Genomic DNA, 13,534 nt, shown 5'->3' on the forward strand with positions numbered 1-13,534 from the left:
TACAATCTCTTGCCCGCTCCTGACGCTTGCACCTCAAGAACATCTCTAGAATCCGCCCCTTTCTCACAATGGAAATGACAAGAACCCTCACCGTGGCCCTGATCCATTCCCGCCTTGACTACTGTAACTCTCTATTAATTGGTCTCCCCCTAACTATATTCTCTCCTCTACAGTCCATCCTTAATGCAGCAGCCAGGGTCACCTACCTGGCTAACCGCTACTCAGATGCCTCTGCTCTGTGCCAGTCATTGCACTCGCTGCCCATATATCACAGGATCCAATTCAAACTGCTTGTTCTCACCCACAAAGCTCTCCACAGTGCGGCACCCCCCTACATCTCCAACCTCATCTCTGTCTATCACCCCACCCGTTCTCTACGCTCTGCAAATGACTTTCGACTAACATCCACACTAACCTCCCACTCCCGGATCCAAGACTTCTTCCGAGCTGCACCAATCCTCTGGAACTCTCTACCCCAAGAAGTTAGGACGAATCACAACTTACTCAGCTTCAGACGCACCCTAAAAACGTATCTTTTTAGAGCGGCCTATCACACTCCCTAGCCAAACTAAATTCACATAGTTCCTCCACAACTTTTCAGAACATAACCCCACGTCAAACTCCATGGCACCCAAAAGCATCTCAAGGTTCTAGCCAACTGGTCCAGGCAGCCATTATCTATCCCCCATTTCCTTGCGATGGCTGGATTGTCATTATAAATAAGCACTTGTACCTTGCCCCCCCATCTCATTGTAGATTGTAAGCTCTCACGAACAGGGTTGTCTTTTTTTCCCTCTAAATATTGTATTTTCTATTACTGCTACTTGTTTGTATATGAACCTAAGAATTGTAAAGTGCTGCGGAATATGTTGGCGCTATAGAAATAAAGATTATTATTAAAAATATTATTAAAGCATGGTGGTGCTCGCTCATCACTAGTTATAATTAAATTGGTGGTTCACTACTCAGCATAAGTGACCACATTGCTCTAAAACTCATAGGGAAGGCTTTTGTGAAATACCTTGTGTAGTACATTGTGCCTATGAGTGGCGCTATTGCAGTCCGCTCATCCTCTTCACATGACCCCCAGGCTCCATGACCTCTGAGATCCAGTGATGACCCAGTTGACCCAGGGTCAACTTCCAGTTGACCCGACGTGACCAAGGCGTCCCTTGTCTTCCTGAGTGACTCGGTTGTCGGGCAGAGTTTCACCACTCGTCACAGCCCGGCATCGCTCCTGCTTGTGGTACTCTGTAGTGAAGGAGAAGGCATGTGAGATGCTGGGCTGTGACGCTGGGCTGTGACGAGCGGTGAAACACCGCCCACAGCCCGGTAACTCAGGAACATTGGGGCTCGCCTTAGTGATGTTGGGTCAACTGGAAGTTGACATCACATAACCAGATCTCAGAGGTCACGGAGCCCAGGGATCACTTGATGGGGATTAGCAGACCGCAATAGCGCCGCTCACAGGCAATATGGACAACACAAGGTATTTCACAAAAGTCTTCCCTATGAGTTTTACAGCGATGTGGCCACTAATCCAATCATTCAGTGAAGTGAACCTGTGCTTTGTGTTCAATGTTTAAATCAACAACACATCTGAGCACCCATGATACTTGGCCGAGCACCGCGATGCTTGATCAAGTACCGAGCAGTGCCGAGAATGATCGCCCATCACTATTTATAATGTTTATATAGCAATTAATAACGTTTAATATTGAAAATGTGAGACGGCTTGCTGGAGTCAAGAAGACAAATTGCCGACAAGAAAGACAAGAATTTAGTCTTTCTCTGGATCATGAGCAAAGTGCAGAAGCGAAGTAACAAGAGGGCTTGGTGAGCAAAATACCAGGTCCTGAACTGTAGAGAGATAGGGTCCCAGGACTGTAAGGGAGTCAGTAAAAATTCAGGAAAATGTAGGGGCTGCCTCAAGTGTTAGGGGTGTTTCACCTTAAAGAATAAAACGTTGAAGGCCCCTTTAGTATATAGAAGATACTAAGAGCAACATATCAGAACAGGTGCGGTAAACTAGACTAAATGGCATGTTCCTTATGGTTTGTGGTACAGGCCACTCATCATTTGTGCTTTCCCCTGCTCTCTTGCTCTGTAAACAGGAATCTCCTTATGTTCTCCAGTATATGGAATTGCATGATGACAGGAAAGCACCCAGCCATTAGCCACTGAATGCAATAATATTATCTAGAGCGATTCCTATTTCCAGCCATGTTACACAGCAGCTAATGCTGTATATTGATGGACAGTTGCAGTAAAATATATCCGGAGGTATTTAAAGAATGCAGAAAGAAGCAGCAAATAAATGTAGGTTACAGACCTAAAGCGACAGATCACAAAACCTAAACCTATGAAACGGTTACATTCCTAGCATTATAAATCATTCCTTCTATTTTCCCTTAGAAACCATGACAAAAATCTCATTTAATCATCTTACAACCCTGTTATTACAGAGGAAATTGTGCTCCTTTATTTTCAGGTCGAAATTACAGGTGGAGAAACTTTAGGTAGCGCTCATGACCACAGGACGTGGGTAAATAATGTGCGTAAAAAGGCAAAAAAATCCATCGAGACTCCTTCCACCACATATCATAAACCCTTAAAGGGGTTGTCCAGTGGTTGAAAATAACTTCAAGAAAAGCTCAGTCTGGTATAAAAAGAAAATAAGTAATATTCACTCTCACCAGATCCCTGCGGATCCCAATGCTTACCAGAACCCTGCTGACCTTGATTTCTGGGTCCAGTCTCAACATATCAGGAATGTCATGAAAAGCAGCTCAGCCAATTACCGGTGGTGGCAGTGACCATTCCTTTCATTAGTTCCCTTGTCATATCTTTAAACTTGTCAAGAGTTGGATATTGACTAAAAGGGCCACTTAATATGGTAGTTATGATGGTCTCCTAAAAAGAGCCACTCCTTGGCTAGGTCCTTCCCGGAGGGATATCTGGCTATTTTCCGTGTCGAAACTCCTAACAGAGGCTCCACGGACCTTTTTTGATTTTGCATATTTCCCAGGGGACAATGCACATAGGATTTCACTGTGTTGAGCGCCTTTGCTGGCTGCCGGCAGTGTTTTCTCTGGTTGGTCTCCCTGAGATCAGTGATTACTTTGTCTTGTTGGTCTACTAGGCATTGCTCCCACCGGGCCAGAATCCTACTCCACACTGATGAGGGGGCAATACCCCGAAACAGCTGTCTGTGGATGGATACCTGGCTTGGTATTTCCCTTGTCATATCTTTAAACTCGTGAAGAGTTGGATATTGACTAAAAGGGCCACTTAATATGGTGGTTATGGTGGTCTCCTAAAAAGAGCCACTCCTTGGCTAGGTCCTTCCCGGAGGGATATCTGGCTATTTTCCATGTCGAGACTCTTAACAGAGGCTCCACAGACCTTTTTGATTTTCATTAGTTGCCTGAACAAGTATATTTGAGCCATTTTGCACTTTGATACCCAGATTCTCCTCTAATGGACACATTTTTCTTAAATGTAGAAGTGATTGTAACATCTAGCTAAGTCATTATAAACCTAACAGATAATAACACAGAACATCTAAGACCACTAAGTGACCATAGAATAGTATGAGCTTTCCACCGTGACCTTGTGGCGGGGAGATCGGCTTTACATGACTTAATCAGCTTATCTCCAAGTATATGCAGCTTTCTATATGATACCTTTGCCATCCAATCTCCCCTTCCTGAAAAGATGGGCTGATGATAAAGCACAGGTATTGTAGGACCACCATTGATTAAGACAACTACTCCATTTCCACTATTGCAGTACTTCACCGCCTGTAATTCACATTGCTTGGACATGCATAACCTCTACACTTTTTTTCATTTTCAGGTTTTTCTATACTTTCTTTTCTTCCATTTATGCCAGTGTCCGGTTGAGATGGTATTACTTTCTCTATCCCTTCCATAACTTGGTAATATACCAATAGGAAATGTCACAGTGGACAGGACCAGCCCTAGTTATCATTTAGTGTCAGTCCTAAATATGGAGGGAACTAAATGTTTTTAGATACTAATAGAAAACTAATTCTTTACATTTTAGTAACTTTCATTGATATCACGGTAACATTTTCATGTTCTAATATGTGGTCTCCTATTGGGAGGGGAGACATGCCTATATACTTCATAGGGAGCCAATCATCCTGAATATATATATATATATATATATATATATATATATACACACACACATAAAATCTAGTAATTGTATTATGTTCCATAAACAATCTTAAAATATTCCTAAAACAAAGGAAATTTTCCAATTGTCCAATTGCTTTATACAGCATGTATTCACATACAAACACACATATATACGGAAACTTAGACTATGTGCCCACGTAGCGTATTTTCATGCAGTTACACTGGATCTGCCCCGCAGCGTAACTGCATGTGTCCTGCGTCCCCTGTACAATCTATGAAGATTGTGCCTAATCCATGCCCACGTGGTGTATTAGAACGCAGCGATTCGGCTGATGCCAAAGCACTGCGTTCTAAGAAGTGACGTGTCACTTCTTTCCTGCGCTCTGCATGCGCCCCCGCTCTGTCTATGGGAGAGGCTGCATCCAGAGCGCATGAAATCGGCTTTTCATTATGGACTGTTTCTGCAGCGATTTGAAGCGCACGTGTGCTGTTCAAATCGCTGCAGAAATGTCTGCAGGGACAGAACGCAATGTGGGCACATAGCCTTATACACACACATATGCATACACACAACCACATACATACAGAAATATACACACACATGCATACACACATAACACACGCCCATACACATATACACACACAGATATACATGCACACAGACACACATACACACGCCCGCACATACACTCACATACATACGTATATATATACATGCGCATATACACACAAAAACAAGCACACATACACACACACACATACATATACACATCACCCTCATTACACACACACACATATACAAATATATACATACATACACATATACACATACATACATATGCACACCCACATGCGCGCACACACACATTTATATATACACACACATCACCCACATATACACCCACACATGTACACACACGCATACACACGCACACACACACACACACATACACGTGCATATACACACACATGCATAAACCCACACATACACACATATATACACACACATGTATATACACACAGATTTATACCTACACACAGCTATACACACATATCACCCACATACACACACATATATACACACACATGCACAGACATATACAGTATATACACAAACATACACACACATATACACATACACATATACAAACATACACACACATATATATATATATGCACATTCATATGTACACATACAAATACACACGCGTACTGTATATACACACACGAGCACATTCATACACAAATATATATACACACACACACACCACCCACATACACACACATATATACACAAACACACGTACACACATATACACACATTTATATACACACACACACATCACACATATACACACACTCATACACAAACACACATATACACACACATCACCCACTTATACACACACACATATACACCCACACATCACCCACATATACACCCACACATATACACACACATTTACACACAGGCATACACACACACACACACACACACACGTGCATATACACACACATGCATACACCCACACATATACATATATACACACACATGTATATACACACAGATTTATACCTACACACAGCTATACACACATATCAGCCACATACACACACACACATATATATATACACACACACATGCACAGACATATCATATACAGTATATACACAAATATACACACAGACACACACATATATACACACACATATATACACATGCACATATACAAATACACACATATATATATATGCACATTCATATGTACACATACATAAACACACATGCTCATATATACACACAAGCACATTCATACACAAATATATATATATATATATATACACACACACATCATCCACATACACACACACATATATACACAAACACACACATACATATACACACATTTATATTCACACACATCACACATATACACACATCACACATATACACACACGCATACACAAACACACATATACACACATCACCCACTTATACACACACACACACACACACACACATACTGTATATATATATATATATATACACACATGCACAGATATATATAAACAAACATATAGATACATATACACAGACCTATATATTCGCACTTATAAATACATACATGCACACACATATACGCACACACACAAACGCACATCCTTACATTTATATATATACACACACACATATCAACCACATATACACACATATATATATATATATATATATATATATATATATATATATATATATATATATGCACACACGTAATTTGCTATGGATACATAAGTAGTGAGGTGGCAATGCCTTGCCATCTACCTGGTGGTATCACCTGGGATATACACACCCACACACACACACACACACGTATATATATATATATATATATATATATATAGACACACACACACACACGTAGTAGTGAGCCGGCGATGTGTGGGCATTACCTGGCAGTGCCCCCAGCAGATCCTCGTCGCTCAGGAGGGCCCGGTGCTTCACACTCTGGATGCCATTCTTCGCTGCCCACAGCAGTTTGACCATCTCTTTGAATACCGGCAGCTCCTGGCCCCGGGCCCCCGAGTGGCAGGTCTGCCGGCTGCCCATGAAGGGTGGTGGCAGCACCTCGCCTGTCACCCAGCTCTCGCTATAGCATCGCTCCAGCACTGGCATCCTGCCCTGCAGAGGGGCACTGCGGGCACTGCGGCTGCTGCCTCCTCGGGACGGAATAAGAAGTCTATGGAGTCGGGTTCCCGCACATTGCACAGTCCAGACAGGAGGCCGAGTCTGCGGGCTGACGTCCCCCCTTGCTTCTGCCTTGTGTCATGTCTTCTACCCCCCAGGAGTAGCTTTCAGGGGCTCGTGTAGCAGTCAGAAGTGGGTGCTCGGGCTGCACGGTGTGCCCGGCAGCTCAGCCAGGGACTGAGTGAGGAGTTCACAGAGCAGCTGCCGCCTTCCCCTGTGCTGGCAGGGAGCCAGCTCTTCCGTCCTCTGCCTGCATTGTCAGGAGGGCACTGGTGCCATGTAATGACCTCTGAGGAGATTGCCAGGCACACACATGTATGGGGAAGCAGAGGTGCTCTTCCTCCTGGACTTGCCTACACACTAAGTACCAGGCAGAGAACCAGCTTACACTGTGTGCCACGGGAAAATAGCTCAGCAACTATGCCCCACTTCCTCAGACACTGGCTGCTCAGGGTCTAAAGCCACTACAACCGACTCTCCACTACTGCCCATCGCTCTTTGTCATGATGACTGCAGCAGTGACGTCATGCCCCCAATGTGTGACATCACCAGGCCGATGAGCCCAATGGCTGATGCTTTCGTGTGCTGTAGATGTGATGTCACCAGACTGATTAGCCCAATGACTGACGCGTTCGTATTTTGTATATGGGATGTCACCAGGTTGATGAGCCCAATGACTAACGCGTTCGCGTGTTGTAGATGTGACGTCACCAGGCTGATGAGCCCAATGACTGACGCGTGCTCGTGTTGTAGATGTAATGTCACCAGGGTGATGATCTCAATGACTGACGTGTGCATGTGTAGATGTCGTATCACCAGGCTGACGAGCCCATTGACTGACGTGTGCTCGTGTTGTAGATGTAATGTCACCAGGGTGATGAGCTCAATGACTGATCTGTGCATGTGTAGATGTCGTATCACCAGGCTGATGAGCCCATTGACTGACGGCTGCGTGTGTAGATGTCGCATCACCAGGTTGATGAGCCCAATGACTGACGCGTGCACGTGTTGTAGATCTAATGTCATCAGAGTGATGAGCCCAATGACTGACGTGTGCGTGTGTAGATGTCGTATCACCAGGTTGATGAGCCCAATGACTGACGCGTGCTCGTGTTGTAGATCTAAAGTCACCAGAGTGATGAGCCCAATGACTGACGTGTGCGTGTGTAGATGTCGTATCACCAGGCTGATGAGCCCAATGACTGACACATGCACGTGTTGTAGATCTAATGTCACCAGGGTGATGAGCTCAATGACTGACGTGTGCGTGTGTAGATGTCATATCACCAGGCTGATGAGCCCATTGACTGACGCGTGCTCGTGTTGTAGATGTAATGTCACCAGGGTGATGAGCTCAATGACTGGCGTGTGTATGTGTAGATGTCGTATCACCAGGCTGATGAGCCCATTGACTGACGTCTGCGTGTGTAGATGTCGCATCACCAGGTTGATGAGCCCAATGACTAACATGTGCACGTGTTGTAGATTTCACATCACCAGGCTGATGAGCCCAATGACTGACGCATTTGTGTGTTGTAGATGTAACATCATGACAGACACGTGTGGGTGTTGTAGATGTTACACCACCAGGCTCATGAGCCCAATGACTGATGTTTTCGTGTGTTGTAGATGTGACATCACCAGGCTGATAAGCCAACGACTGATGCGTTCGCGTGTTGTAAATGTGATATCACCAATGCAGTCATGTCAATAAGAACCAGTAGTGAGTAGTATAGAAACCCAGGATCAAACGGAGCATAAGGGCTAAATGCAGCCGCCATGATGAAAGTTCTATCTGTGTTTTCACAGATAGCACTTATACCTATTACACTGGTCTACATTTGACAAAAAATTATACTGATCTAAGTATTTTTCATGATTTTACCGAAATTAAAGATGTTCATTCCAGATATGAAGTCAACAAATATGCAAAACATCAAATTTTTTCCCACATACAAAATTTGATGAAAGGTTTTAAAGTCGAATATCAGGGGGTAATAAGAAATTAGAGAGCAATGGTTGTGTAAATTTCAATTGTTAGGGCTCGCTTACATGTGCGTATACCGTACCACGGCCAAATGCTATCTGATGTTTTATCAAATAGCACTTGGACCACTGTTATACTATGGGGCAGTGCAGATTAGCGTTTATTGTTTCTCATGCTGATTCGGCATGAGAAAACAAGCATGCTGAAAGTGGTTCCGATATTCGGATCACAGGCAATGCAGATGTGACGCCCTGGGCAAGCCAGGGGTCACAGGTCACAACACCACCACACCCTACATCCTAGTAGGAACAACAAGGCTACTGAAATCCTTGTTGCCTTCCTCCAGGGGCTGATGTTCACACCAGGGGGTGGGCCAGGCGGTTGGCTCCGCCCACCGAGGAGTTCACAGCCCTGGAGGCGGGAGAACCAGGCAGTGCAGTTTAGGGGAGTGAAGTAGAAGGAAGTGGTAGTGGAGCAAAGAAGACAAGAGTAAAAGTGAGAGCAGAAAGGCCTGAAGTTAGTCCAGCTAAGTGCAGGACAGTGTCAGCAAGGTCAGCAACAGCGGTGATTGTCTGGAGGGGGACTGCTCGGCGGTTGCTGGAAGGACCGCGGACGGGTAGTGGCCCGGCGGTCTGGAGCAGTATACAAAGGACAGTCAGCACCAAGGCAGGGGCCTCTCGGACCCCGGCAAGGCTAGGAGTCGCCATAATTTGCCGAATCCGTCAGTGAAGGGGACGTCTGTCTCCAAACAACTAAGTCCCGATTGAAGACAACCGTCCAACCATTAGTGAGGAACACCGCCACCGCCAGGGCCCCAGCTCCTCAGGGCCAGCGTCTGCGGGCAAAGTAGGGCTCCTCCGGCCCATATCCAAGTCGGGGAGCGGGTTACCGGTGGGAACCCATCGCTACCAACTTAGAAACATCAGGTGCAGGTCAAAGGGACATCACCGTTACCTACTGGGAGAACAACCGCAGCCGTCTGTGGGTACCCGTCCAGCCAGCCGAGTGTTTTACCAAGAACTGTGTCCTGATTACTGGCTGAGTGAGTACCACAGTGCCGCAAGGCATAGCGCTGCCCCCGCGTCCCTGCGCCCATCCAGCCCTGCATCTCCCACCTCCTCACCGGGCCCCGGGATCACCAACCCCTACCCACGGAGGGGCAACATAACATCTGGCTGCTCCACATCACCACTCCCGGGATCCCCATATCGAGCAGCGGTGGTGCTAACAAATCACCACAACCGTGGGTGGCGTCACGGACAATAGACTTTATCCCCAAAACACAATCCCCTTTCACTCACGGGCGAGGAGCGCCGCTCGAGAACCCCCGGGATCCGGCCCACCGCTCGAGCCACCACTGAGCAGCAGCAGCCAGACCCGAGCAGTGGGGGTGAGCGCAGTGCTGACACCCTCCTCCCCGCCCGCGACAACTTGGCGTCACGAACAGGATCTTACCGCTCTGCCGTTGGGTAGAGGTGCGCCTTGTGACCGCCGGAGGTGTCCGGCCGAAAAATTTCAGAAGTCGCCATCTTTGGCGCGAAAAGTCCCCGCTCGAGCGTCTTCTCGAGTAGCAGAGGCGCGAAGGCCAAAACCCCGCCCCGATAGAGGAGGGGCCGGAAAGAAGCTAAGGGGGACAGAAGCAAGATGTCTGCGCCCGACAGAGCCGCTGGAGGAGCGGCGGTCGCAGCCGCAGTGGCACCCGCGGATGGGAATGGGCCTGCCCAGGTCCCGGCCGCAATGGCGGGAGGTGCCGCGGTCCCCGCGCTCGCTCAGGTCATGCCGTTCTCCTTGCCCTATGCGCCCGGAGCTACCTGGCTACCGCAGTATGACGGGAAACCGGATGCCTTACAGGCCTTCCGGAAGAAGCTTAACCCGTTGCTAGAGCTGTACCCCCTGACCGATAAGCAACGTGCAGCGATAGTGCTAGGCCAGCTAACCGGTGCGGCTGAGCAGGAGGCGGAGACCTGGGCCAAGGGGGACCGGCTCTCTGTAGCCACCATTTTTGAGAAGCTACAGACTGCCTTTGAGACCCGGACTGAAGCTGAGCTGAGGATGCAGTTTTACCAGTGCCGGCAACGGGCTGTGGATAGCATTCAAGACTATGCTTTACGTTTGCAAACCGCCCTCCGCACGCTAAAGCGGGTGAATCCTATTAATGAGGCGGATAGCAACAAGATGTTAACAGAGCAATTTGCGCAGGGGATGAGGTCCCCTGAGGATCGTAAACAACTCCGGCTGTGGGCCCTGGAACACCCTGATGTGGACTTTGCCGTGTTAAAGGAGCGGGCTATTAAAGCACTACAGCCCCCAGCCTCAGAAGCCCTGGAGCCAGCCCCGTGGCCCATTGAGACGGCTCCTGTGGTGGTGGCCCCTGCCCTACCAACCTCTTCAACATCTACAGCCCCAAGCAGCACTATGGAGGAGCTGGCAGCCCAGGTCCGTCGCATGGACGGAGACCTCGCCAAGATCCTTGCTGCACTCCAACCGTTGACCAAATCTCAGCCTTCAGCACCGATACAGCTTGCTGACAGCCCTGAAGATGTCCCCTGGATGCAGCGGAGAAGTGCTAACCACCCGCGGAGCAGACCTCCAACCTGCTATAAGTGCCGTAAGCCTGGGCATTACTTTCGAGAGTGCCCGTTAAACGAGCAACCCCTGGGGCCCCGGGCCAATCCCCAGGAGTAGAACCCCGTGGCCCCTCGGACTGGCGGGACCGGTATATCGGGGCTCGACCCATCATTCCCGTGGTTGTGGACGGCATACCGGTGATGGCTCTCTTGGACACTGGATCACAGGTAACCACCATACCATACGCATTGTACCAGCGGTATTGGGGGACAGACGAGCTGGCACCCCCAGATACTAGTATAACGCTAATTGCTGCCAATGGACTCCCATTGACCCAAGTGGGGTATAAACAGGTGGCCATGACAGTAGGGCAAGCTGAACTGCAACACCAGGGTATGATTGTGATCATGAATGAGCCCAGTGATCATAACCCGAAGATAGTGCTAGGAACCAATGTGATGGAGCACTGTATGGGTGATGTGTTGGCCCTACTGCAACAGCTGGCCGCCACGGCGGCGGGGAGCCGACAGAGAGCTGTGCAGCGTGAGATCCGAGCCTTGATGTACCGCCAGCATGTAAATTCAACAGGAGGAGAGATTGGTGGAGTGAGAGTGACGGATGTGGCTCCGTTGCTTGTGCCCCCTAGGAGTGAGATGATGATTTGGTGTAGGGCAGCAGTAGGGCCTCAGGGGCGTGACTACCCGGCCATGATGGAGCCCATACCCTCCGAGCACTGGCCCACTGTAATGGTCGCCCGAGGGGTGGTGGACGTGAAAAAGGGAAGGGTGCCCGTGAGGGTGCTGAACTGTGGGGAGGAAGAAGTCAGGCTTCCCCGGTATGCTACCATTGCCAAACTGCTCACCCTAGACTCCCACACCATCCACGAAGCCAGTCCCTCGGTCTCCTCACCTACTACCAGCACTTGCCCGCCGCAGGGGGAGGTAAAAGAGTGGCACCAACAGCTACATGTGGGCACTGATGACACCCCTACACATCACAAAGCAGGGGTATACAGGGTGGTGCAGGAGTATGAACAGGTTTTCAGTAAACACCCACTAGACTTTGGGCAGATCAAAGGGGTCCAACATCACATCCCCACTGGTGAACACCCCCCTATCAAAGAGAGGTACAGGCCTATTCCCCCAGCACATTACCAGTGTGCCAAAGATATGTTGAGGAATATGAAGGAGGCAGGGGTTATTCGGGACAGCTGTAGTCCCTGGGCCGCTCCGTTGGTACTGGTCAAGAAGAAGGATGGTACCATTCGGATGTGTGTGGACTACCGGAAGATTAATCAGATAACCCATAAAGATGCCTACCCGCTGCCCCGTATTGAAGAATCGTTGGCCGCACTGCAAACTGCAAACTACTTCTCTACCCTTGACCTCACCAGTGGGTACTGGCAAGTGGCCGTGGCCCCGGAAGACCGGGAGAAAACCGCCTTCACCACCCCGATGGGGCTCTGTGAATTTAATAGTATGCCGTTTGGGCTGTGCAATGCCCCAGGAATCTTCCAACGGCTGATGGAGTGCTGTCTGGGACACCTAAACTACGAGACCGTCCTATTGTACTTGGATGATGTGATTGTTTACTCCCAGACGTATGAAGCCCATCTGGAGCACCTGGCCGAGGTGTTCGCGTCCCTTGCCAAATACAGGATGAAGTTGAAGCCCTCCAAGTGCCACCTGCTGAAACCCAGAGTGCAGTACCTGGGACATGTGGTGAGTGCGGAAGGTGTTGCCCCCGACCCTGAGAAGGTCACTGCCATACAGGACTGGCCAAGGCCAACCACCGTAAGGGAAGTCAGGCAGTTTTTGGGTCTGGTGGGGTACTACCGGCGCTTCATCAAGGGGTACACGAAGATGGCTGCCCCCATGCAAGACCTCCTCGTGGGACAGACCAAAGGTGGTAGACCCATCGGAGCCCCTCTGGTATGGGAGGACGGGCATGAGGAATCCTTCCGTCAGCTGAAGGCGGCCTTGACCGGAGAAGAGGTCCTGGAGTATCCGGACTACGGCTGCCCATTCATTCTTTACACAGATGCCAGCAATGTGGGTTTGGGGGCAG

At 48.4% G+C, this 13,534-nt stretch overlaps 1 protein-coding gene across 2 annotated transcripts in view; it reads right to left on the reverse strand.

Moving 5' to 3' along the window:
* PDE7B (phosphodiesterase 7B) overlaps positions 1-13,534 on the reverse strand; it is a 532,107-nt gene that overhangs the window by 123,442 nt on the left and 395,131 nt on the right. Inside the window, exon 1 of one of the 2 annotated variants that reach the window (XM_075339854.1) lies at positions 6,618-7,371. The exons of the other annotated variant lie outside the window; for it this stretch is intronic. Coding sequence (XP_075195969.1) covers positions 6,618-6,840 — 223 coding nt within the window. The 5' untranslated portion in view covers positions 6,841-7,371. Of the gene's footprint in view, positions 1-6,617; positions 7,372-13,534 lie in introns of those variants that run through there. 2 annotated transcript variants of the gene reach the window in all.

Source organism: Anomaloglossus baeobatrachus, chromosome 3 (genome assembly GCF_048569485.1).
Source record: "Anomaloglossus baeobatrachus isolate aAnoBae1 chromosome 3, aAnoBae1.hap1, whole genome shotgun sequence".
NCBI lineage: Eukaryota > Metazoa > Chordata > Amphibia > Anura > Aromobatidae > Anomaloglossus > Anomaloglossus baeobatrachus.